The sequence below is a fragment of the Meleagris gallopavo genome, chromosome 3 (assembly GCF_000146605.3).
Source record: "Meleagris gallopavo isolate NT-WF06-2002-E0010 breed Aviagen turkey brand Nicholas breeding stock chromosome 3, Turkey_5.1, whole genome shotgun sequence".
NCBI classification, from domain to species: Eukaryota; Metazoa; Chordata; class Aves; order Galliformes; family Phasianidae; genus Meleagris; species Meleagris gallopavo.
In genome coordinates, this window is record NC_015013.2 from 48,211,528 (window position 1) to 48,238,298 (window position 26,771).

Consider the following 26,771-nt stretch of genomic DNA (forward strand, 5'->3'; position numbering starts at 1 on the left):
TTTTAAAATATGTTTTGTTTTTTAATAGGTTTTTGCTGTTCGATCTGGTGGAGCTACAGGGGTTGTTGTTAAAGGTTTGGAGGATAGAAATTCCATTTCATTCAGGTAAGGCACCTTCACCTTTGTCTGAATTTAATATTCTGCAGTCATAAAATTATGTGGCACTTAGGCCTCATCTGTTACTGTGCCTCTGGCATAAAACTTGTGAGTAGTTGTGAGCAGACATAATCTTCTTGCAGTTAAGCTGGCGTGTTTTTCTCTTGTGACTCTGTAGTCTTCTGAAAGTCATTAAGCTGTGGCTCTTCCTATAACAGCAATGCTTCATTAAAACATGCTGTAAATGTGAGAGTATGGGGATTCAAACTTGTGATTCCTCCAGCAGCTGTGACTTCTCCAAGGATCTGGTTTAACAAGTCCACATGAAGTCAACTTTAAAGTAGAGGGAACCAAGGCTTCCAAATTTCATGCATGTGATTCAAGCACAGTATTTCCTAATTGTGGATTTATTGATTTCTGCTTCTTTAATCTAGTTTGCTTTCTTTTACATTTTCCATTTCTTGGTGGAAGTTGGGGTTTTTTTTTTTTTCCTGTTTGTTTTCCTCTACAGAATCTGACAACAATGTTTTATCTCTAGGTAACTGTTCTATAAATACCTGGATAGCTCTTTGTTCTCTGCTGTTCATTTGTTAAGGAAAAGCTGCTTAAATCCAGATGTTTGAAACAATTTGTTTACTGTGATGTCTGGTATTTTGTGGGGTCTGCCTTGAAAGTTGTCAGTTCTGGCTTCCTTATTTGACTCCCTTGTCTCAAATCCTGATGGAGATGAAAATACATATTGAGCTCCAGAAGGTTCCACAACTTGTTGTCTGCCTGCCTGTGTAGCTCTCTGTTTATCTGGACTGTGCACACTGGCAATAAAATTCCCTTAGTTGTGCCAATTGTACTGACTCTGGTTTGGTAAGAATTGCTTTATATTTTTATTTTTTCCTAATGGTGTGAAAACAGCCTCACTCTGCCGTTTGACTTCAGAAATTCCTCTAGGGGATGTATCCTGGTGGGGAAGAGAGTGGATTTGGCTCCATTAGCAGCAGTCCTGGTCATAAAGGAGCTGATCAGTGGATGTCAGTGAGTGTTACAGGACTGGGAAGCATTAGGACTGGACTGAGAACACAGGCTTGATTATTAGGCTTTTTTTCCTCTCATCCTCTTTTAGAGGGTGCATCACAGAATTCTATAACAGACTATTTTAGATGGTATTTCCATAACTTCTTTTACTTCCTCCATAGGATGGAAGACAAAGGAGAAGTGAAGTGCATCAAGTTTTCCTTGGGAAACAAGATACTCGCTGTGCAGAGAACATCAAAGAGTGTGGTAAGACTCCTACTCCCTGCAGGCAGGGAGGGCATTGGAACTGAAGCTTTGGTACTTCAAGTACCAGAGTAGGAGCCTCTGAGAAGAGAGAGAGTTCTGTTGGCTGTCAGTAGCTGTAGTGAAAATTCTTCCCTAACCCTGGGGCTGAGCAGCTGCCAAGCAACATTATTGTTGTGCGAGTGTCATCACTTAAGAAAGGTGGGGTGGGTGGAGCTGACTGCTATAAAAAATTTCTGGCTATGGTGAAGTAGAATGTAGTAAGTCAAGCTTAGTTCTGTTTATCTTACCTGAAGTTATTTGATTAGCTAATATTTGTTATCTTGTTTCTGTAATATTCCATGGTTCGTAATTTGAACGTGCTTCATGTGTATTGTTGCAGGATTTCTTGAATTTTATTCCAGACAGCCCTCAGATAGAATATACACAGGAATGTAAGGTAAGTGAAGTAAACATCCAAAGCTTATGTGCTTGGGTGAATCTCTAATGCCAGTTATGCTGGTGGCCTGTACACTCTGGGAGAACTAAGAGATACCTTCCAAAACACTACTGTGGAATAAACGAGGTGCACAGTCACTGCTGTTTATTTAAATTGAGGTAAACCAAGAGATGACAACACCACAACACCACTCTTCATGAATCAGGTACTTTAATTCTTTCCTGGAAGGGACTGGAAATGCTGTGGAGGCAACAAATGTTGAGGTTTTGGGAGGAGAAGAGTAAGAGTGCTGATTCTGAAAAAATAGCCAACAGTAGTTCTGCTGATAGTTGATATGTTAATTTGGATGTTTTGCCCTGATTTCACTGATGGGTGATAGTAAGCTGTTAGTTTGCATGCCGTTAGGTAATTTTTAATGTTTAGTATGTCATTGTCTTTGTTTGGTACTTCCCAGTCTAACAAAGAGAAATTGGAGTTTGGGGTAATATAATGCTAAATTAATTTTTTTAAACATTGGCATTTGTGAAGATTCTTTAATCCCCATGGACTCTCTGGTTCACTATTTAGGATTATGAATTTGAGTGAACTGTTCTAGCAAAGCATTTGTGGTAGAGCTCTGAGTGAGATCATGGGAAGTATTTCCACTTTGGTTTTCATAGCTTGGAAGGAACAGGCTTTTCTTGCCAGGAATTGGCTGAACTGGTCAGGATGGTTTGAACAAGAAGAACTTGGTTGTGTTCAGGGGGTAGAAATAAAACAGGCTGTGTAATAAACCCTTAAATCTTACATGCTACCGAAAAATGAGGCCAAGTGGTATTTATGTTCATGCATAGTTTTGGGAGGCCTCTGCAAAAGTTTCTAATGTGTACTGGGAATGTAGCTGGCAAATGTATTCATTCCAGGGGCTGGATAGCCAAATAGCCTTTGATCTCGCATTCTTTGTTTAATAATGTTAGCTTGTCTGAATAGTTAATTTTCCTAGTAAAAGATTGTTTGCTTGTTTGTTAAAAGACGAAGAATGCCAATATTCTAGGATTCTGCTGGACAAGTTCTACAGAAATTGTCTTCATCACAGATCAAGGAATTGAATTCTATCAGGTAATACATATAACTCATGTAGGACAGACATACTTCTTCTCTTCTAGCTCTCAAATTCAGCAAAAGCATGTCTTTTGTTGTTGTTGTTCTGCTCTTTTTTTAGGCTGTGATTATCTTTTCTTTAAGATGAATACTTATTTTAAGGGCCAGGGGAAACTTAACAAGTTATTTAGCACAGCTAACAAAGATCCAAAGATGAAGGAGTACTGAATTAAACATTGAGAGCTCTATATGAAGAGATGCTCTTGGCTTGTGTAGAAAGGAATATATAAATTTATTGTGAGATACTACTTCATGCAAAGCAAATCAGCAGTGGGAAGGATTTGTGCATGCTTAAAAATGTAGCAAAGAACAAATGTTGATTAAGGTAGTGATTATCCTTCTGCTTGGCAGCTTCCTTTTGATTCCTTTGTCTGAGCTCCTGTGTGTTTTGTTACCTTTGCCTGTGTTTTTGGAGAACTCTGATGAATAAACAGCCCTTTCTGGCATTCGTGATAAAGGATATTGTGAACTTTCTCCATAGCTGTGTGCTACTTATGCTGTTAGAATCCAGTATTATAATGATAACATCTTGTGCTTCCAGGTGTTACCAGAGAAGCGAAGTCTAAAACTTCTGAAGAATCAGAGTATCAATGTCAACTGGTACATGTACTGTCCAGAGAGCTCTGTCATTCTTCTGTCAACAACTGTTCTTGGCAATGTCCTGCAGCCATTTTATTTCAAGGTATATTGTTGTATTCCAAGTTTTTTCCATTTTATGTGCTTCCTTTGCAAGGCTGCTACTTCACTCAAATATTCTGTTGTTTTCCTGAATTTCTTTCAAGAGGTGTGTGCGAGTTCACGTCTTTTAATGGCAATAAGCAAAGGAGACAAAGCAAAAATGTGTAAGCTAGTTCATAGTGAATGGCTTAAAATGGCCACTTCCACCTCATGTCCTCTTTGGAAAGAGGGGTGCTCAGCTAATGTTGGGCAGCTGACCTTGAGAAAGAGGAAGAGAAAATTAATGATGTAATACTCAAGAATTCATACACTTATGCTTTCTCTGTAAGGACTCATGTCGTGCTTCCCTCTCCTTAATACTGTGTGCCAAAGTGTAGCTAAGGAACTTATTTTGTGTTCAGAAGGTAATCTGTAAAATAACTGAAAATATACCTCTGGTAAAGGAGAAATTTCTGTGGTGTTCATAGACATTTCTGTAGTGCTCAGGTATGAAAAGACCTTGAAGATCATCATGTCCAACGCAACCTAACCATACTACCCTAACTCAAACAACACTAAGGTGTTCACACCTTATGCTGAAGAGTGAGTTAATGAGAATGATTAGTGGAGCTCAGTAGAAGTCTTGGGACTTTGGCAACTCTGAAATTTTGCTTAGGGTTCACAAGAAAAGAGGGGAGAGGATACCTTGCAGGGACATGCTGTCACTGTAAAGCAGATTCTGGATTTAACAGGAATGAAAGTAGACTGTAACTAGTAAGAATTACTGACTTTTTCCCCTTCCCAATAGCATATATTAAAATTCTGGACTGCGTGTTTTGCTGTCAGAGAGGAAGGGAGGAGAACTTTCGTTTGAGATCTCAAGGCCAATTTAAATGGAGTTGGCATACAGATTTCTATTGACTTAATTAAAATTAAAATGTTTTGCTGACTGAAGCTGAAGCTGTGATATCAAGGTGAAAAAGCTGCTAAATTTGTAATACAAGAAGTATGTGTTTAGGATCCCTGTGGAGAAGTGTCGGTCTTTTTTCTTTATGACTATTACCACTCTTCACCTCATGGGGGTGCTGTTAACATAATATTTGGTTAAAGGTTGGTCCTGACCTTCCAGTTTGGCATCCTAACGGTGGATTTCTGTTTTGTTGTTTTTTCAACAGAGTGGGACAATGTCAAAGCTCTCAAAATTTGAAATTGAGCTACCTGCAGCACCCAAGTCCTCCAAGCTCAGCCTTTCCGAAAGAGATATTGCCATGGCTACAATGTGTGTATCTGACTGATTGAGCCTTATCATTCTGTGGGAAAGTATGACAGTTGGGAGATGCTGAGTTGGGTTACACTTATTTTTTCTCTTAGCTGTACTGCTGTTTTAGGGAGCTTCAGTTACTGCATCGAGCAAAGTTTAAATGACTCTCTTGAGGTACAGTGGGGAGAAAAAGCTAACTGAGATCTCTTACATGAAATTGTTTCTGGTTTGGACAGACATCTTGAATGTTTTATTTCTGAACTGGTAGAGTTCAGTTCTGGTGCTGGTAGAGTTGGTCTTGGATGTCTAACATGCATGAGTGTTAGGCTGCACACTGTGATTTATCAAGTCTTGTTTTAGTGTTTCACTTTTAAATAATTGCTTCATTTAGGTAATCTCACACTTTTTCATCTAGGATAAAACCTGGTGTTGGTATTCTGGTAGAGTAAGCTTTCAGCCTTTGCTTTAAAAGGACATCCTCGTTCTCACCTCAGTCCCCACTCTTTATTTGCATATAATGTTTTAATGCTGTTGTCTCACTAGATACGGGCAGCTTTATGTTCTCTATTTGAGGCATCACTCAAGGACTTCCAATAGTACAGGAGCAGAAGTAGTCCTCTATCACTTGCCAAGGTAAGAGAAGAACATTAGTGGCACCTCACATGTACCTAAGAAACTTCTTGCTTTTCCATTTGAAATAGGTTTACTGACCAGCTCTTCTCTGTTTCCATAGAGAAGGCTCCTGTAAGAAGACACACATCTTAAAGCTGAACAGAACAGGAAAGTTTGCACTAAATGTTGTGGATAACTTGGTGGTAGTACATCATCAAGATACGGAGGTCTGATTTATTTACATTTTCTTGTCTTGCTTCCAAAAGTTACTGACAGATTTTAATAGCTCTACCTGTTAGTTCTAGAGAATACTTCTGTGTGTGGTTAGCTTTGCCAAAAGCCAGAGTATTTACAGGAAGAACAAATACAAGGCTAACAGTCTAATGCATCCTTTTGCCTTGACGTAGATAACACAGGGGCTTTTTCTAATGCCTGTTTTTTTTTGTACTTCTTATTACTTTACTGCGATACTCTGCTGCAACTCTCTGCACTGCCTTAAAAGCATAAAGTTAACTTGGATACTTAATTATTTATCCTGGGAAACTTCTTGTATCACAATAATTGGAATGATCAGTTTATAGGACAAAAACTTCAGCTCTTTTATCTGTGCAGACTTGCAAGAACACATGTGACCTTAGGCATGTGCTAGTATGGCTTCATTCCTTGTTCATAGTCTCTATAGCACGGCTTGAGCAGTAGGAAATCTAAGTATTGCTTTGTGCTTAATGCATGGAAAGACTTCGGCTTCTGGAATTATCTTCTGTGCTCCTTCAAGAACTGGGTTAGTGTAAATTGTTAGGCTAACTAGTTGATGTAGCATTCATATGAATTATAACTGAAACATATTGGTGTAAACCCAGAGCTCTAATTCTCCAGCATTTCACTCAGGATATTAACGTGACCATGTGAACACAGGAACCAAACACCACACTGAGTAGGTGGCTGCCAAATCGTGGTACTTTGGCACTGACAGCAGTGCTGATTTCCACCATGCAAAGCTCTCGCTAAGAGTGAATGATACCCACACTGGGTGAAGATGCTAATGAGATAAGTTGAACAAAAGTGCATAAGTTGAGTGGTGCAAGCATGAGGGTATCACAGGAAGGTACAGAATTTTCCTCATAGTGTGAGGAAGCAGTGAAACTCACATGGAGAGCACAAGTTAGAAACATGAAAAATGATCAGAATACATGTAAATAAATGAGTGGGAATTCATGTTTGTGAAAACTAATTTTTCTTCTCAATTTCAGACTTCAGTCATATTTGACATCAAGCTAAGAGGAGATTTTGATGGGTCCACAACCATCCATCAGTTTGTTCTTCCACCTCGGTCGATACAACCCTATCAAGTACCTGTAGCAGGTAGAAGTACTGTGTAATAAATAGTCTGACCTGTTAGTAAGACTATTGAAATGCAACAGCTGGTATCCCACTGTGCTTCAGCCTTCAGGATGCTGCTTACTGTCACTGTACATATTTAGGAAAGAATGAGGGGGGGAAGAAGATAAGAAGAAACTGAACAGAAACTCTTGTCCCAGATCTGTGCCTACTACAGAAAAGTAGGAGTTGTTATTTTAGCTGCACACTTACCATAGTTTAACACTATAGAAATGTTAAAGCAAAGATCTTTCAGTCTCTGTTGCTGTCAGGCTGTTTGCGTACTTCTTCTCTTCCACATTAAGCACAGCTATAAAAGGTCTGTACTCCAAAGCACTTCACAGACCTATGGCCTAAGTTCTAGCATCAAATCAATACTAATAATAATGCTAGGATGTCAATATTTAGATGCTTTCTTCTTTGTCTTTCTACCCTCCTGTGCTAAACGTGTTGCAGATAGTTTCCCAGCTTGAAATTAAGTGTCAGCTGGAAACAGTCTGAGCATAGTTCTGCTAGCATCTCTATAGAAGAAAAACTCTTCTATAGAAATGATGGTACCTTAAAAACTCTTCAGCATCTGAATTTTGAAGTCACTAAATGTACGTGTGATAAATCTGGAAGGAAAGGTTTGTATTGAAGTACAAAACCAATTTTGCTTTTTGAAGGAGTAAAAGTGATTATGTATGTAAGTAAAACAAATAAGAACCTCCGCATTTGGAATCACAGTCTTAAGAGAGAGAATATTTCATTGTGAATCATTTCACTTGGTTGAAAAAACAAAAGCCTTTTTAAAAAGATCTTTGCTTTCCTCTACAGTTGAGTTTTCTTTAGATTGAGTTTTCTTTAGAGATATTTAGCTACAGAGCTAATCATAACTTCTTTTTCTGCCTGCATGCTGTAGGACTGCTAGATGTGTAATTGCAGGGCTTGTAGTTTGGTAGCACAGAAAGCTGCCAAGTACTACTGTTCTTAACTGCTGTTAATTTTTCTGCAGTTCCGGCCTCTGTGACAAGTCAGTCTCCTGTTCCCTGTAAACTCTGTATCCTTTAAATACTCTTAAAATGTCAGTTGCATTCCAGACCTGGAAAAAGATAGCAGTTGATATCCTGACTAGCTAAATCCAGCTTTAGCTACTAAGCTAACTATGTCTTCAAGAGGAAATAGCAAAGGCTCCAACGAAGGATACTGCGTTCAGTATCCTAAGATCCTGAACCAGTAAGAGATGCCAGGGTGAGGGAAAGATACTGAAAAGATTAAAGCAAATACAATCCAGAGCTATGGTTCAAGACTTTGCAAAGGAGCAGCTGTGGCAGTAAATGAAAGTCTGTTAACCAATTCTGTTTCAGATCTTTTTCTGTTTTCAACTGAATGTAGTAGCAGTGGCTCTGAATCAAATCAATGTTAAGAAAGGTATTGAACCTTAATGTTTAGATTCATCATCATGGATTGTCTTTCAGCCTGATATCATCATCAGTGCAAGTGAAGGTGAGCTGTCCAACTCTGTGGTAATTCAGTGTAAAATGGGGAGTGGTAGAGGTGGTTTAACCTCAATGGGAACCCAGATATCTGTTCCGCACCTGGGTGGGGAAGTGAATCAATGGTTGAAGTGAGAAAACTTGTGGGTTCACTTGTGTCAGTTCACTAGGGAAAGTAAAAGCTGCACATGCAAGCTGAGCAAAACAAGAACTTTCTAATTCTAGGAAAGCAGGGCTTCGAGCAAAAAATATTTACTTGAGAAGACAAATACCATAACCTTAAGTGTCCCTACTTCCTCCTCCTTTTCTCCTCCTTGCTCTGATGGTTGAGCATAACACAGGGCATGGGATTTGCCTTTGGTCAGTTTGGGCCAGCTGCCCTCCCTGGCTCAACCCCTCCCTCCTTGTGCGGCCCCAGTTTGCGTGCTGTCAGAGCAATGTGAGAAACAAGAGAGACTTTGATTGTGCATTGTGCATACACAGCTCAGCAACAACCCAAAAAATGACAGTAATCAGCATTACTTTCAATCATAAATCCCCAGCAGAGCTCAGATGGTGTTATGATAACAAAACCTTAACTTTGTCCTACCCAACAGCAGTATACAAGTTTAATAGCTTTAGTACAGAGAGGGCCTAAGCAGCTGCACCTGATAAAGTGACTGCTCTTCACAGTGGTAACTGAGGATGAACATATTCTTACTGAAATCTTTCCAGGGGTAACACGGCTCTAAAGCAGAGTTAGAAAGGCAAACAAGCTGCATGCTATGATTTGAAGTGGAAGACAGGGATATCTAAAGTGTATTATCTGAGGTCATGTTTATTTTATTCCTTCAAATTAAGGTTATCTCTGGAATCTTCAAGTGAAACTTGAGCCTGTAGTTAACCTTTTGCTCGATAAAGGAAGACTAATGGATTTCCTTCTCCAAAGAAAAGAATGCAAAATGGTTATCCTAGCTGTGTGCTCTCAAAGTAAGTGTAAAACACTTTGTCTACATTTCCAGAATGTGCTACACTGCTTCCTCATAAATACTTGTAGAGGTTAGCTGGACTGTTCTGAGATTTGAGCTCACCTCTGAAACTAGCTTTGGCATATGGAATGGTAGATAACTGTAGTACCTTCAGTCACCATTCTAAAGAGGAAGTAGCAGCACAAAATAATTCAGCTTCCCCCATCCCCGTTTAGTTAAAATACATTTGATATTGAACAAACACTCCTTTAAGTTTAGCACAGAGTAGAGAGATCTCCTTTTGGAAAAGGTAACTTCAAACCCCTTTGTTATTTCTCTTCATAGGTTTTTTTTTTTTTATCTTTTCAGTGCTAAGTGAGCCAGAAAGGGGATCACTGCCTGTGATTGCAACTGTTTTTGACAAACTGAATCACGAATATAAGAAGTACTTGGAAGCTGAGCAAAGCTATACTATGGTAAACCATGTTAGCTACAAGCAGCTTACAGAGATAGGGTAATGCTATTTGAATTTCAGGTTACATGATAGCAGAGCCAAAATACCTGCTTGTGAGTTAGGAAAGTCAGACCTACCCCCAGGTCAGTCCCTGGCAGCTTCAAGCTTGCAGTAGAAAGTCTTGTGCAAGTGCAGGTTGTCCGCCATAGGGGATAACAGCTTTGTTCAGCTCTCTGCTACAGTAAGTGTGGCATAGTTTGTCTCCAGCAAGGCAAGTAATAGACTCTAGCATATGTTAAAATTGGGTAAGGGTTCAAAAAACAGCTTTAAATCTGTAACTATTAAAATAGTCTCAAGGCTATTGAAATAGTTACCATAAAACATATGTAGTACATTGTCAGAATTACTTCCAGCATGTTAGCACATTCTACTCATATAGTACAACCTTATGCTAAAATCCGACTAAGGGTGTGGGCCTGCGTCAGTATAGTAAGCTTGCTCATTTTCTAGATTTGAGATGCACAGCAGTAGCTACATCTGTCACTTAAAAGCTGTTTTAAATTTAGAGGTCCATGCTGTGAACAGAGTGCACCCAGTGATGTGAATTCACAGATATAAATTCTGAGTAACAAAACATGTTTTCAACTGGGAACTATAATTACAAACATTCTGTGCAGATAAGATTTAACCACAACTATACTCCCCAAAGTACTGTGTTCTTAACTTATTTTTTCTTGTAGGTGGTAGAAGCAGGCCAGAGTAGAAGTAATCCGCTCCTGAAACGGCCAGTCCGCACTCAAGCAGTTATTGATCAGTCTGACATGTACACCCATGTTTTATCTGTATTTACAGAGAAGAAGGTAAGTTATTGTAATAGAAATAAAACCTTCTGCTAGGTTTGCTGTGAGACTACATGCAGGATCTGGGTTTCCTGATGTGGGTAAGGGGAGAGAGCATAACTTGTCAGTAGGTTGTATTTCCGTGGCTTTTCCTGCTAATACTTTTCATACTTCTTTTCTTGTCCAGGAAGCACCTCATAAGTTCACTATAGCAGTCTTGATGGAATACATTCGCTCTCTTAATCAGTTCCAGATTGCAGTTCAGGTGAAGTATTTACATGCATGAAGCACCACTATACCACCTCACTTCATGAAGTTATTTGAAGTTTCAAACCAGTCTTGGTCATGTGTTAAATCCTATGCAATAATCCCACCTTCTACACCTGAAGACTTGTACTGAGACATGGCTTTGATGGTGGTCTTCCTGTGTTCACAGCACTACTTGTATGAGCTGGTCATCAAAACCCTTGTTCAACACAACTTGTTCTACACGCTCCATCAGTTTCTGCAGTATCATGTGCTTAGTGACTCAAAGCCTTTGGTATGTAAGGCAGGTTGCTTCCAAAAACCACTAATGGAGGTGAAGAGACTTCAGAATTTCAATCTTATTCCTATTTTTGCTCTAGGCTTGTCTATTACTGTCCCTGGAAAGCATTTACCCTCCTGCACATCAGCTCTCTCTGGACATGTTAAAAGTAAGCATTTCAAACTGTAGTATCTTCGTGTCACATGTGGCTTAGACTTACCTGACTGAGCTCCAAGTGACAAGCTTGCATCTAACTCAGCTGTGATTGATTTTACAGAGGCTCTCCACAGCAAATGATGAAATAGTGGAAGTTCTGTTGTCCAAACACCAAGTTTTGGCTGCCTTACGATTCATCAGGGGTATTGGAGGACACGACAGCATTTCAGCCCGCAAATTCCTTGACGCAGCAAAACAAGCAGATGATGAGATGCTTTTCTACACTATTTTCAGATTCTTTGAGCAAAGAAATCAACGATTACGGGGAAACCCAAGTTTCACACCAGGTAAGCAATGAGAAGCTAAAACAGGTGATTCAAGCTGTGCAGACAGAACTGTGACACACTTCACTTATAAACTGAGCTGGTGTGTACCATGAAAATAAAATGCACTGAGTTTTGTTTATATTTAGGCTTACCTTCAAGCATATTTCCAAAGTTAACTTGGCTTACCCCTTTAAATAGTGCACTTAAAGTAAAGCAAGTTGAAGCCAAACACTCTCAGTTTAAGCTAACTTGGTTAGCTTGCAGTTACCTGTAGTGCTTAATTTAGCAAAGCTGGTATCTCCAATTAATGCTTCTTCCTAATGCCACAAACAGTCAAGATGCAGCGTTTGCATTCAGGTGTCTGTTTCCATACATTATAAAACGCAAGACCTGGTTTATGCTGCTGTACCTCTCACTTTAAAACCTAAGCAAAACTGCTTGTCCCAGCAACATTTTGTTAGTCACGAGTTAGCCTGTAGACTCAGAATTCAATTTCAGCCTCTTGAACCTGGAGAGTAGAGACCTTGCATGGGCACAAGTCTGGTGCTTAGATCAGACACCCGCTTTACCACAAGACAACTCAAGCAGTGCGGTCTTGTTTCTCAGTTTCTCCCTTCCCCTGTTAACATTAATTTTATTTTTCCTCTTAGGTGAGCACTGTGAAGAACACGTCACCTTCTTCAAACAAGTATTTGGAGAACAAGCTCTTATGAAGCCCACAGCATTCTGAAACCCTCTTCCACTGGAATGTATAAACTTAATTTATTGCATTTAAGTAGAGATTTTTGAACTACAAAATTGCTATTTTATAATAAAGTATATACAAGACATTTTGGCAAATTGTACTAAAAAATATTACAACTTGTGATGGCTTCCCCCCTAAAAATAGAGACAAAAATTGCATTGACCTGCATTTAAAATTAGTGTCAGTGGTTGAGCAGTCCACTCTTATACAAAACAGCTATTCAACTTGCAATGCAGCTGGTTTAAGTTTCTAGAAGAGATGCAACCTCTTGAAAACAGAAGTGTTTTAGTATTCTTAACACATCTAGGTTTAGTATAATACTGTTACATGAGCCACACGTAGCATTTCCTGAGTTTAAAGCCGTGTCCAAAGCTGCAGCTGCTATCTCCTAGTTGAATCTGTGCAGGAGTCGAGTCAGTGGTGGTTACAGTGTGATAGTCATAGAACACTGCTGAGCTTCAGTTCTTAAGAGGAGTTGGGCCTAAGCCACAGTTCATAGAGTCCACTGAACACTGTTAAAAACTAGAAGTAGAGGAGTCTCTCTCGTTCTGTGCCTCTAGACCTCTCCTGTGCAGCACGAGTTTTAGCTTTATTTACTGATGGACCTGAGCAAAAGAAAACAGTGTCACTCCAAAGTCTCAACATTACAGCATATCAGTCAGCAGCTGCTCATAGGAACCATCCATGACCTTGGTCCTCTTTGTCCAGCTTAACACTGAGAAGTGTTCAGCTGGTAATAGCTGCAGCAAGGGCAATAGCTAACAGGACTGACAAAGACTTACTGAGGGAGAGTTAAGAAGTCACACACGTGAACTTCCAGATTCAAGGAAGACAGCATTTAGGCCTTCCTAATTGTGACATGAGATCACTCACAAATGGAACCACCGTCCCACAACAGGTTTGTAGCTTCCCCCATCATCCAAGTTTGTTTCCAAGTTTTACGGTTATGCCACATGTGCCTAGACAAACAACTCCATTAACAGTGGTGCAGAGCAAGCACACTGTACAGACTGGTTGCTTCAGTTTAACATGCCTGTAACAGCATACTGCCAGTCAGTCCTCTTAATCTAAGGGATCTAAATGCTTGCGTGACAGAGGCAGATTCAAGTACTGCCTTTTAATTTTGCAATCCATTTCATTTAGCTATAGAAGGTATCTACAGGTAACTAGATGTTTTTGTTTTAAGTGCACTTTAGAGTAGACTGTTAGATCTTACCTATGTAACTAAGCAGAACTGGAAGAAATATTAGTCCATGTGTTGCTCCCAGCAGAACCATAGCTAGATACATCCTGAAGTAGAATATCTTGAAGATCTGAGACTTGGAAAAAGCCAGTACTACAATTCCTCCAAATTTGGTTAGTGTGATTCCACTGAAGACCTGTTGATTAAAAAGCAGTTATCACTTAGTTATGAAAACAACAATTTTTGCTGAAAATGCTTATGTCATTTGAGGCTCCCAGATACAGTGTGCCGGCTTCCCTGTTAACCGTTAGAACCGAAAGCTCTACTCAAGAGAGGCATCCACCTCCTAGCTCTAACTCGATGCCACAGGCTTGGTTCAATATGATACCAAATTGGTAATAATCTGTACAGCCAAACCATTCTAGATTGATTTTTGACTTCAGGCAGTTATATACTAAATACAGCCATTACTTGAGGTGACTCACAGTTCAGTGAAATTCCTTTCCTGGGTCACGTATATCCAGCACTAGAACAACTTGTTCCAACCACACCCAGGGTGCTATCATAAAACTAAGTGAGACAACAGTAATAGTCTGCTTATGTTCTCAAAGCTCCATTGCCATCCCCTACTCAGGACCTTTCCCAGTCACCTCCAAGCATTTGGTAGAGAAGCACATACAACTTCAGTGGGACAACTCAATTACTCTACTGGTTCAGCTCAAACTTTTAACTCCATTTTCTAATGATAGGTAATATTACTATCAGGTTAATATTAGGTTAATCAAGTCTTGATCAACCCTATTACTTGTAGAAGTTTAGGTTGAGTCTTCAGCAATTTTGGTCATTTATTTTCCCCTAAAGAAGCAAGGCCATCTTTATGACTTGATGATATTGACATAGTCTGAAGTTCCAACTTAGTTACTCCTTCTCCCCCTCTATACAGTAGACAGGTACTTACTGAACTGCCCATGTGAGACAGAGCTTCTTCTGCACGCTCCACTCTACTGCCCTTAGTACTAACAGTGAATGCTCTTGTCACGTGGCTGCAGAATTCCACAGCAATACCACAGCTCTAGATGGCAGAAGACACCGACTTAGATGAGCATTTTGATGGTAACATCTCAGAACTCTAGACAGGCTATAAAAGTACAGGCTCTAGATGAGTTTCCAAGGCTGAACTTGCCACTGGAAGCTACAAATTCAGCATTAGTTTGTCACTAAAGGCTTTTGAGTGCTGTACTGCACCAATCATTACTAAGCAGGCAATCTGATTAAACAAATCACAACATGGAGTGTTTTTAAGAGTTCCAAAGTTACTTGATGTTGAAGGAAGCCAAACTCAGTTTGGCTTTACAGTGAGTATATACACACACTATTGGATATCATAAGGTTAAGGAGTTTAACACTTAAGGATTATTATTTTTTAAGAGAAAATTAATCATTTACTACAGTGAACAGCTGGCAAATGCTACTTATACAGTGGGTAGACTGGATGAATATACACTTAGTTGTAACATGGGACAAGTTTACTTTTTCATAATATTCTCAGACCAGTCAAGAACTTCTGGTTCTGTCAGCTGCAGCTCTGGCAGCACTCAGCTATTGAAGTTCTACAGTGTTTCACCAAGGGACTTGCTGCCCAAGTTATTTCATCCACTTTCTTGGGAACAATATTGATGCCAGCCCATCACAGATCTGCTCTGCAGAGCAAGAATGAATACAGTAGAAGCCTTAGCACTTAACCCTATACACACACACACACACACTTACTGTAGGCACAAACACCTCCAGAAGATGTTCAACAGCACTTAGCCTAAGCAATTTTACAGCAACAGCTGTGTTACAGATGCAGTATAACTCAGTTTGATCACTGTATTTATACTAGCTTTATTTGACGAACTACTGCATAGACCATCTAGAAGGATTAAGACAGTTCTACTACAGTCCAAGTGCATCAGAGTTTTGTGGGGAAATACTCAGTGTCATGATACTGATAACTGTTCAATACTTGGAAACAGAAACAAACGTCTTGTTAACTCACCATGACAAGATTTACTAATGAAACTGCATTCAAGCTGATGCCCCAGAGCCACATCACTCCAAACATGTTGACGATTATCATAGCAATAGTTACTGTAACCACAACAGCAGCCCATATTTCAAATCCAAGTAGCACAGCTGTCACCAAAAATATTGATCCCAAGGAGATGCAGAGGTTAAAGATGGCATCATGAACAATTGTCAAATATTGTTCATAGAAGACATAAAACACACTGTGGAAACAACAGATGCTTTAATTAGGCATCCTACTTATAAGGAACAGAACTGTTTCTGCACCAATCCATGTTATTTCCAGACTTCAAAACTGTTCTTAATCCCACTTGTATTAATTCCATTGTAGATAATAGATGTGCTTTAAATTGTACTTTAAAGCACTGAGTGAATATTTAACAAAGCTGCTTAAGGTGGTCAGTATCTACTGTCATTTGCTATTTGTATACAAGTCTTAAGACCAGAGAACCCTGAAGACAAGAACCTTGGAAAAAAAACACACCTGGATGGATGTGGATGGATTGAGCTAACAAGACTGCATGATCTATGTTGCTTAAATTAGTGAGATCTCTACTGATTTTAAGAGTACCTCAAGAGTACTGTTTAACTTCTGTCCAACTAGAAACAAGAAATATACTACAGATGTCACCTACTACAGAGAAGAGGATGCTTGTACTGGATTAGCTTCTGTGATAAGGATAGTATCCTTGTTATGAGAGTCACCAACATGAACTGGCATCCCAGTGTCAGTAGTCACTCCTGCGCAACACCAGCTAAAGTTCAACTGAAGTTTGAAGTCAGTACACTCTATTACAACTTGCTACTATTCAGGGCAACACATCTGCTTAAGTTAGTATAGCCACAGAAGCCTAGTATGGAAGCTAGAAGAGGCCTGAGTTGAGGCTTGAGCTGTATCTATAGTGAAGGACAAGTTAGTTATCAACCACAGTGAAGAGAAATAGTGCTGGACACAAATTACTTTTCACCTACAATCTGTGGTTTTCTTAGACAAAACAGAAAACTTGGATTTCTAAGATGTTAGTCAGTAACTTGGTTGTAGAAATTAATTACGCCCCTTAGCATACTCCTTACAAAAATGTTTTAAGCATACCTGTAAGGAAACACACGATAGTTCTTCTCTTTGATACCCATGGTTTCAGTGATGTTGTCTGCTATGTTCCGAGCTTTCTTCATAGCATCAATATAGTCAGATGACTTTTTCAGGACAGTATGGTATGTCATAAAATAAGTAGCCCCAACATCAGTTTTATTGTTTATCAAGTCAACAGCAGAGCTATATGCAGCATGTCCTCTGTATTAACAGAATTTTACACGTCAGTAAACACTAACAGCATCCTGAGGTGCATTAAGAAGAACACAGCCAACAGGTTGAGGGGGGCGATCCTCCTATTCTACTCTGCCTTGGTGAGGCCATATTTAGAATACTGATGTCCAGTTCCAGGCTCCCCAGTTCAAAAAAAAAAATACAAGAATCTCCTGTCTTTGTGGTCTGGTGGAGGGCCGCAAAGATAAAAGGCCTGGAGCATCTTCCTTGCAAGGAAAGGCTGAGTAAGCTAGGGAAAAGAAGACTGGGAGGGAGGTCTGATTAACATTAATAATATCTAAAGGGAGGTGGGAGGCAAACGGATGAGGCCAGGCTCTTCTTGGTGGTGTAAAGCAACAGGATAAAGAGCAACGGCCTAAAACTTGAGCATAGCCTGTTTCATAACATGCAGAAGAACTTCCTTATGTTAAGAGTGAAGGAACACTGGAACAGGTTGCCCAAAGGGATTGTGGAGTCTTCTTCTATGGAGATATTCAATACCTCTCTGGACACATACCTGTGCAACCTATTGCAGGGAATCTGCTTTAGCAGGGGGGTTGGACTTGACGATCTCTTGAGTCCCTTCCAACCCCTGCAATTCTGTGATCCACTCTAGCTATGTAACACATCACTTTTATAAACTTACGTCTCAGAAAATCATATAAATAGGTGAGATTTAAGTGGCTTATATAAATTTTAAAGGAACACTGACTATCCACACAGAAGAGTCACACTTCCAGAGCAAACATCTTGACATCAGTCTACAATAGATATGTGGAATAGGGCTCTTACCCTTTGCCACATTTAGGATTAGGGTTGTCAGACAGGAACATCGGCAAAAATGTCATGAAGTCTTCACCCTGTGGTCTTTGCTTGCCTTCTTGAGTCAGTGGTCGACAACGAGTGCAGGATGGATCTGTGACTGCAGAAATACAGAAGAAGATGGTTGGAGGTAGACAACAGGTTAAAATATTCTTTGTCTTAACACTACTAACTTCTGATTTGCAATAATACCAGATCCAAATCCATAGAAAGCATTTCTTTGGAGCATACAACTGAACAGGCCCACAGTTCTGCATTAAGTTTAGTCACAGGTGTTTTTTATTCCTACTAAGACAAGGTCCATAAGACAACTGTTATTTACTTCTGCATTATCTACATCAGAACCAGTAAGAATTATATCAAACTTTAGGATCTGAACAAAAATTGGTAGTAAGCTTTTGCTTGTTTCATTACACATAACAATCCAAGTTATTTTTGGAATAGTAATCCTATCGACCATCTAGGTGAGCTATCTTCAACCAGCAGCTTGCCAGTATAAAATAGTTAAAGGACACTCAAACAGCAGGTCAAACAACTCAGAGGGCAACTCAAGAGGCTTCTACTCACATGAAGGAAATCTATTCACCTGACTCATACAGAATCATACACAAAGAAACATTTTGTGAATGCCCTGTCAATGAGGTAAATGGTAGTACCTGAAGCATTGCAGAACTGTCCCGTGGTATTGTAGACTCTGCAACAGGATGACTGTGGCTTCACCCAGTCAAAATAGTCATCAATCCAGGATGATGGGGCATAGCCTATCCTCGTGCTAACAAAATAACATACTTGTTGGTGATTTAATATTTCATTCTATAACATCTTTGATTTTTCTAGTGCTAATTTATTCTTTTTCAGTTCATTAGGATCCAAGCTCCTTACCTTACCACAGTCTTATACTCCAGTACCTCACCTAAGAACTAGTTTTGTTTGTTAACAGGGCAGCCAGAAAACAGCAGGAACTTCTTTTGAGTTCCATAGCCAACCACAAAAACCCTCCATACCCCTTGCTCACTTCAGATTTCATCCTCTCCCAGCTATCAGGGCCTTCATCAAGCAGGGCTTCTCATTTAATTAGGAAGAAAGAAAACCTCTGAACTACAGCAAAATGGATTCAGAAGAAACTTCTTTCATTTACACTAACTGCTGTGATCCAAATGCACTTTCCACTTACAGATGCCACTTACAGATTTGTTGGGCTGGTTTATCCACATTTACAGTCTAAGCTTTCCTAGGTTTCACTTGCAAGGGCAACTACACTAAGAGGTTTTCATGAGTTTTTCCTCCAACACTTCGTGATTCCTCAAAGGATCATCAAGGCCCTTTTCCAAATCCAAGTACATCAGTACATCCTACTAGTTCAGACAGGATTCAGCTTCATCTAGGAGACCTGCCACAGCTTCTTCCCTTCCCCCCCCCCCCCCACCCATAAACCTCAGTATAAAGTGAGCACTATAGTGCCAGTTGTATAAGCAACAGCTGAATCTAAACAGATGCACTGGTCAACTACATCTCTTACTTATGTAGAAAAAAAGCATAAAATACTTACTAGCTACCAATTTCTGCAGCATTGAAGACTTGCTGGACAAGTGAATCATTATTACATCCCGTTCCACCACACACCATGTTTTGCCCTTCCAGAGAGGTGTAGTTGTGCCCTTCTTCTAGAACAAAGTAGACAGGAGGACCCGCATGCATGTATTTGCCGAGCTGTTTGAAGTAATTCACTATGTAGGAATCCTTAAAGAGAAAGCTTTCAGTTACTGTTACAGAATCTTGAGGTAGCACAAGACTTCAAGCTTCAATTTCAGCTTCAAACTGAAGAGCAGAGACAGTCTTAAGACTTACATCTGGCATTGAAAGAGACTGATCGAGTCCAATCTCTACATTGTGTATCACTGCTGTACTGAATGACAGAACACCCACAAACAAGGCAATCTGCAAAGAAAGCAGATTCAGGAAGTGAGAACTGCATAAAAACAACAAGCAATAAAGTTCTAGAATTTATTAAGTCAATACCAATACAAAAAGGCTCTAGCTTAAGCATGCTACCTAGGCTTAGTAGAACAGTAGCAGTAAAACTTAGGATGACAGAAGGGACTGATTTCCTAAAGAAGAATTTACATGCAGAAGGCAACAACAGAAGATATGCTGAACTCCTTCTGCAAATAAGCACAGTAACTTCAAACTGAGTAAAATATTTTTCTCCAGCAATAGCAAGACCCTAATACAGTGTAGAGGTACTCTTGCAGGTATAAGATCTCATTCCGATACTAATACTGGAATAAAAGACATGGTAGAATTTTGTTTTGTTGCACTGAAGATATTTCTTCAGTCTAGAACTTTCAGACACAGCATTCTTGCTCAGGTTTAGATGGCTGCTTACTGTAAATACAGTATACATACCACTATTGGTCTCATCCAATCCTTAAGCAGATACGGAGAATACAGGTTTTTGAAGAACAAAAATAAGATGCTCTCGGAGCGTTGGACTCCCCTCATTTCTTCACTGCCTTTGATGCAACACAGAATATCTAGTCTATTCCTCTGGAAATGAATTGCAAAGTAAACTGGTTTTAGTACAGTTCTGCAGAAGGTGACATCCCTATCATACAGAAGTTACAGACATATTCATACTCACCTCTTGGCGCCTAATATCCAAGCCCAGGAGACTTACAAAGCAGGTGACTTGAAGGATAAAATCTATGAGCACAGCCATTCCAGCAAACAGGGAGAACGTGCGAACTGCTGGCATGGTAGACAGTGTCCCTGAAAAGTGAGCCAGTTTAACAAGTAAGTTCCCGCTCCCCTTGGAGAGCCAATAGCAAATTACATTAGATGTAAACCAACCTCACTGTGAGACAGGGCTGATTTACACTTGAAGGGTGCCAGCATAAGATACGCCTCCAACACACTGAGGGTGAATCTCAAATAGATTCTATCACTTTCCAAGCAGTGGAAAGATCACTGAGTGCAATGAAAGCATCAGTCTGATATTTGGTTTGTTTCCAGTTGTATTTTTGATTAAAAGGCTGGAGCTTTGTACTGTATTGTCACTACATTCTGAACCTGTCAAGTTCTTCGTACAGAATGTGACCTCACTGTGCCAGTCTTAGAGCCATCTCCAGCTGAGAAGCTAAGGTTGATTATAGCAATAAAAAAAGTGAAGCTAAAACTTCCTCTAGAAGTTCTGCTCTATTTATGTTTTAGTTTTGCAGTTATTCTTAGAATATGCGAGTATGATGCAACTTCTGTAATATTTGAACCTTACCTAAGAAAAATGCCACAGTTTCAGAAAAAGATGAGAGAAACATGCTAGGTGCCACATCTCCCAGGACTCTGCCAATCTGTTTGTCAAGAGTTTCACCCTCAAGACGCTCATCTCTCTGTTTTGAGGGAGAATAAATAAAGTTCCATGATTCCTAATAAGTTATTTCATATGGCTTTAAATATCCAGATATCCCAGATAATCATAGTTATCCATGCAGCATTAATAGATGTTGTATAAGCTGATTCTCTAATACAAGTACAGCATGAACACTTCCCTCCCTCCCACCCTTGTTGTCTTACTACAATATTGTAAGTTACATTTGAGACAAATTCAATGCTTCAGCCAAAATCACACATTTGCCAAAAGCAGCACCAGGGTTGTGGGTTTTTTGGGGTTTTTTTTTTTTTTTGCACATTAGCAAGCCTGTTAAATTGGAAAGCAGATTACCCACCCACTAAATATTATCAAAGGTTGACAGTGTGAGCATATAGTTTAGTAAATGATCATTGCTCACAATGCACTGAAATATTAAAATAGTGCAAGAGTTCTACAACTAAGGGAGATGTTAAAAATTCATTGATATATCCTTAGGTGCATACTGAAGCCATACTAAACAAGTTTAGTATCAATCAATAGCTAAGCATAAGTAAAAAGTTTTTAACTTCATTCTAGGAAGGGTGAACAGCAATTACATATAATCCTGGCTTTTTTCCAGGCTACTAGATACCCAGTGAGAATCTAGAGCTGCTCACATTGGACAGAGCACTGAAGACTTCCTACTTCAAAGTAATGTAATTCAAAAATAAGAAATAAACATTTTAAAAAAACTGCACAAGATAATAAATACCTGAAGTGTCTGGACTATAATAAAAATGTTGTCCACCCCAATAGCCAGCACCAAGAAGGGAATAACTTCTGCCACAATCAGTGTCACTGGGACTCCAAAGTAACTGAAAATGCCTATGGAACATGCCACTGAGCTCAGGACAATCAGGATGCCTGCAATGCCCAGGGAGATCTTCGAATCCACCTAAAAAAGTTTTAATTAAAAAAGTTTTAATGACCATTAGCTAAACCAGCATCATCACATAAGAGACTATAGCAAAGGCAGAAAAATACATTCTTATGTAGAATATAGTTAGGAAGAAGCTTACTTTTCTGCTTCTTTTGAAGTTTTGAAGAGCCAGAGTACTTAAACCTGGAGCAACAAGCCTTAAAAGTTGAAGTTAATTACACGTACCAAATGAAAACAGATCTAGTAGAGGCTACAAAGCACGAGTGAATTGTCAAGTATAACAATACAGTGCTTCCTTCAGCTCCTGCCCAAAGGGGACTCAATGCTTTCTGACAAGATGGAACACAGGTGTTCAGCAAAACTATCTGGAAAGCTATTTAAAACTAAAGAGTTTAGAGAAATGAGAACAATAAACATACCAGCAGCCTTCCCCAGCTCTGGATATGTCCCAAAGCTATGGAGATATACACAAACATTACAATATAGCTTATTAGAACAGTGCTGACATCACTCCTGCTTTCACGATTGATTTCGTCTTCAATGCTCCGTTCAGCAGAAAATGATATGGTCAAATTTGGATTATTGTAGTTCTTCAAAAAGTTAACAAACCTAAAAAAAAAAAAAAAAGGAAGAGTCAGTCATACTTTAAAGAATAAATAAAATGTATCAGATGAAGGGAATCTCATGACCAGTAATGATCAGTCCTTTACATGTTATTCTGCTTCTCAAAACATCCCAATTAGTTAGACCAATAAATTGCCAGTGCATTTATGTTTAAAAGTTGCTTTAATTTCTATATACATTTCAGAATACAAAAAGGCTACTTACTCTTTCTCCCATGCCAGGGCTTTCATTATCTTCTTGGAGTCATTGTAGTAGTTGTTAACAGGAAGAGTAATAACAAGAGCAGTAGCATTATTATAGTTATCACCTGTAGAATAGAAAAAAGTACCAGGCATTATGAAATTGAACTTACATTGTAACATAAGCAGGTGTAATTAGGTTTTAAGGGGTATAGTTCAAGCAATCCCACCACTAGAATTCCACTGATTGTAATCTTTCCAATCACATTGAATGCTCAAAGATGTTACTGAAATAGAAATGAGTTGGTAAGCACTCTGGATTGCACTGTAAAAATAATCAGTCATTATCTATCATGTTCATGGTATCCCAGCATTAAAGTGCTGCATGGTTAGACAAGGTGTTGTTAGTTAACTAGTGCTTATGACTTAATCTGGTAAGAAACCAGATGCAGTTCTCCCCGTTGTTCTCTTGCATGCTTAGCATTTACTCAAAGCATGTTGAAAACAATCTTCAGTTAATCATGTGCTTGACTTCAATAGCTGTTTCACACATTTGACATATCCAGTTAAACACAATTTGATAGACAAGTCGCTTGAACTAAATTTAGGCTTCCTAATAGTCATGGAAGAGCTTCCTTTGCAAACATCTTTACCTGTTCTTAGCTGCTTTTTCAGATCAGTGACGCAACTATCTCAGAAGTAAGATACATGCACATCCTAGAATGTCAGCTTGAGATACTTCACATCTACTTTCTTGAAACTAGAGATCCTCAAGAAGGCTTGAAGCAGATTCCACATTCACATGCTTATTAACGGGATAAGTTTCAGTCAGACCACTTGCACTTGTCACTTCTGGAGTTGTCTGCCTTTGTTCTCAGCACTGACCTACTAGCAGGTCAGTTAAAAATATCCTTTCTTAGTTGAAGTTTAACAAAAAAAAAAAAATACAAAGTTTCTCAGGAGTGCTTTTGAACAGTCAAGTCAATGAGAATCTTTAGCACCAAAGACAGCAAGCAAGAATGTATTGAAGATTTTAAACTGTAACACTGTTTCGTCACTTACCATCATATCCCCCTAACACCAGCCATGGAAAGACAGGTCCACCAAATGCTCCTAAGCAAGGATCGTGAAGCAAACTTGTGTCATTCAGTGATGCTGGAGCCCTAAAGAAATGACCAGCAATAATTATCAGCTTACACTTAGCAAGTGAAGCACAGCACCACCAAACAAGAACAGTAAGAAGCTAATGTTTTACAACTGTCCAAAGGAAATAAGATAGAACTGCTAGTGATGCACTGTCCTTATGGAACGTTTGCTTTAAAATTAATTAGTTTTTAAAATGTCTTCTAAGATTTTAGGGAAAGGATTGGCTACTACTTCCTATAAACTTAAATGAAAGCTTAGCACGCGTCTTCTCCATCAGAGTTCTATTTAGCAGAAGTGTTTGAAACATGCTTTAAGTAAACCACAGCTAGTGTCTGCACCAAACCAAAATTAGCCTGAAAACTGAAGAAAATAACTCCCACTGAAGTACTAGGTAGAGAAATAGTAAGACAAACACACTACGCTGATCTGTACTTTGACATAGTATTGTGGAATGAAAAAGGAATAAGTAGTTCAAGGAGTTGGCAAGAACTGGCTAGTTTTGTCTGCCAGCATGAGAAGAATCCAGTTTATCCACAGTTTGAAAAGCACCTAATCATACTGCTTACCGAACACAATATAAGAAGTGAGTGTGATAGTCAGCATACACAAAGAACTCATCCCCCACAGCGTGATCTAGAACAGAATGACTGTTTTGGAAGTAGTTGAGTACACTCAATATAGTGCAGTTGTTGTTGTAGGGAGCAAGAGGAGCCACACAAATGTCTTTCAGCATTACAGTTTCATTGTCAAAAGAAGCAACGATGTTCACAATAGCATTTTGCAAATCAAGCACCTGAAAAAAAAAAAGAATTGAATTGAAGTCTGTGTAAGACAAATTCTTTCTTTTTCTATTCGTACGTGTGTGCTGTATTTCTAGAAGTTTCCAAAGGCAATGGCAAAAGTCAATAGGAGTGCAAAACTAAGTCACTCTTACTTTGCTGTTCGCATTAAAATTGCTGCATTAGCCTGCAAGTTCACCTTGAACAGAAAATAATACACAAGGCTTTCAGAAAAAAAGCTTTTATAGTAAGGATTACAGCGAATATGGATTTTATAACATGATTTCTGATGTACCTAGAGATAACTAATGACCATTTGGCTGGACACATCACCTTACAGATGGAAGACACAACTCCTTACAATTACACCGGTTAGCAAAGTTTGGGCTTTTGCTTTTGAAGTCCTAGTTACCTGATGGAGAATATCTTTGTCGAGTGGAGGTCCAAAAGGCACATCTGCTCCTGATGGGTACGGTGAATAGATGCTTGGACGGCTGTTTGGGGCTTGAATAATAAGTTGCTCAGTACGAAAGAAAGGCCCAAAGTGTTTGTCAAAGTATTCCTTCTCCTTGCGGGCTTGGCTGCTTGGAGCTGACCAGAGATCTACAGGGTTTGTAGTTGCTTTAATATATACAAAGCCTGAACAGCACATAGCAATAAAGACCACAGAGAAGAGGATAACTGGGCGTGGATTTCTGACACAGAAAGCACCCCATGATGTAAATGTCATCCTTAGGCCATTCTCAAACCTTTCACCAAGCCTCTCACCACAGGTAATTTTCCCTGTAAGAAATAAATAGGGAATGTTTGAGTAATCAGTTTAACAACATTTCCCTAAAACACATTGAAACAATCAGGATTTTACTTAAGCACTGGAAGAAGCATTTACACTGACAGTCAGATCCAGGGATTAACCTTTTACTGAGGTCAAGGGCCAGAAGTCAGCTCATAATTACATTGCCTCTTCTAATGCAAGAAGACACAAAGCGCTCTAGAACTTCATAGTAGTATTACCACACACATAACCTGTGCAGCAAGGGCTTCTGGCATACAGTAAAATAGAGTTAAGTACTATTGCAAACCTAAAGCAATACTAGGCAAACAATTTAAATATAGTAATTTAGGAATTGATTATATGGGCTAGCAAAGCTAAACATCTCGAATCTACCCATAGAAGTAGATGAATTTAAGACAATTTTAATAAATCTGATGCTTTCATCCAAGACATACCATTATCATGATGAGAGTTGACAGAAAAGGCTACATTACTATCAATTGGTGTATACTCAGAGACAAAATGCCGCCTCCTGTAAGAGAAAAAGACTATGTTACCCTAATTCCACAAGATTCCTTGCACATGTACAGCAGAAATAGTTCTCCGTGCTAGTAGTAAATTGAGTATATGACTAGCCCAGAAAGCATAGACATCTTCTTTCCACCCCCAGTCGGTCAAGTTGACTGAGTTGTCCTGCTAATGTTATCACTCTGCTATAACATTATAGGTTCTCTACTGTGAATGCTACTGGTGTTCTTAACTTTACATAGAGAACGTATTCTTGATCCAAGCTGGAAAAGCATAAGACAGCTGACAAAGCTGCAGTCTGTTCAGAAGGATTAAGAGAGTTTGATCCCCAGCAAGAGACATCCACATTAGAAATATTTGACTTCAGTAATAACTTAAGTTACAGGTACTCAGGCTAACAAAATAGCAAAGCAAAGCAAGAAAAAGCATACTTTTTCTGTCCTGAAGGCAGAACACTTATAGCTGACCTATAATGCTTATGGTCTTATCTAATACCTAGAGCAGGAAATAAGCACTACACTCTCTTCATAGCAATCTCATCAATAGGCATCCAAATTAGGGACAGGTATTTTTGGCTATGAACCAGACATATTCTCACTATTTCAGTTATGTAGCCATGTTGTTTAACAAGTTTACCAGACCAGGCTAGTAAGCATGGCATAAGTTTGTTATATACAGTTGTCCTTGTCTACGGAGATTCAAATCTTATTACACAGCAATTTTAGATTCTTGGTCATAATTGAACAACATA

General features: G+C 39.2%; 2 protein-coding genes across 2 annotated transcripts in view; one reads left to right on the forward strand and one right to left on the reverse strand.

Annotated features, from left to right (window-relative positions):
- Positions 1 to 12,417, forward strand: RMC1 (regulator of MON1-CCZ1). The gene is made up of 19 exons (XM_019613976.2): positions 1 to 105; positions 1,287 to 1,371; positions 1,751 to 1,807; positions 2,819 to 2,905; positions 3,489 to 3,629; positions 4,780 to 4,883; positions 5,409 to 5,498; positions 5,599 to 5,704; positions 6,728 to 6,839; positions 7,849 to 7,893; positions 8,286 to 8,339; positions 9,170 to 9,298; positions 9,646 to 9,752; positions 10,471 to 10,590; positions 10,757 to 10,834; positions 11,006 to 11,110; positions 11,196 to 11,264; positions 11,373 to 11,598; positions 12,228 to 12,417. Exons 2-19 carry the CDS (start codon positions 1,288 to 1,290, stop codon positions 12,305 to 12,307), a joined length of 1,794 nt encoding a protein of 597 aa, XP_019469521.1. The 5' UTR covers positions 1 to 105; position 1,287; the 3' UTR covers positions 12,308 to 12,417.
- The window catches only part of NPC1 (NPC intracellular cholesterol transporter 1), a 20,008-nt gene continuing 5,557 nt past the window's right edge, over positions 12,321 to 26,771 (reverse strand). The window contains exons 6-24 of the mRNA XM_031552835.1: positions 25,948 to 26,024; positions 25,130 to 25,500; positions 24,505 to 24,731; positions 23,855 to 23,955; positions 22,818 to 22,920; positions 22,409 to 22,598; positions 21,822 to 22,004; positions 20,975 to 21,089; positions 20,345 to 20,472; positions 20,110 to 20,250; positions 19,552 to 19,641; positions 19,253 to 19,443; positions 18,360 to 18,475; positions 17,674 to 17,803; positions 16,669 to 16,869; positions 15,547 to 15,778; positions 14,464 to 14,577; positions 13,539 to 13,701; positions 12,321 to 12,927 (exon numbers count right to left, since the gene is read on the reverse strand). Of these exons, the coding sequence (XP_031408695.1) occupies positions 12,845 to 12,927; positions 13,539 to 13,701; positions 14,464 to 14,577; positions 15,547 to 15,778; positions 16,669 to 16,869; positions 17,674 to 17,803; positions 18,360 to 18,475; positions 19,253 to 19,443; positions 19,552 to 19,641; positions 20,110 to 20,250; positions 20,345 to 20,472; positions 20,975 to 21,089; positions 21,822 to 22,004; positions 22,409 to 22,598; positions 22,818 to 22,920; positions 23,855 to 23,955; positions 24,505 to 24,731; positions 25,130 to 25,500; positions 25,948 to 26,024 (2,956 nt within the window). The 3' untranslated portion in view covers positions 12,321 to 12,844. The remainder of the gene's footprint in view (positions 12,928 to 13,538; positions 13,702 to 14,463; positions 14,578 to 15,546; positions 15,779 to 16,668; positions 16,870 to 17,673; positions 17,804 to 18,359; positions 18,476 to 19,252; positions 19,444 to 19,551; positions 19,642 to 20,109; positions 20,251 to 20,344; positions 20,473 to 20,974; positions 21,090 to 21,821; positions 22,005 to 22,408; positions 22,599 to 22,817; positions 22,921 to 23,854; positions 23,956 to 24,504; positions 24,732 to 25,129; positions 25,501 to 25,947; positions 26,025 to 26,771) is intronic.

Excerpts from the sequence above, each read along its gene's own strand:
- RMC1 (XM_019613976.2), top strand. The coding sequence starts at position 1,288 with ATGGAAGACAAAGGAGAAGTGAAGTGCATCAAGTTTTCCTTGGGAAAC. Across the intron at positions 1,372-1,750 it reads AGAGAACATCAAAGAGTGTG|GATTTCTTGAATTTTATTCC; the intron begins GTAAGACTCCTA and ends GTATTGTTGCAG. Across the intron at positions 1,808-2,818 it reads AATATACACAGGAATGTAAG|ACGAAGAATGCCAATATTCT; the intron begins GTAAGTGAAGTA and ends GTTTGTTAAAAG.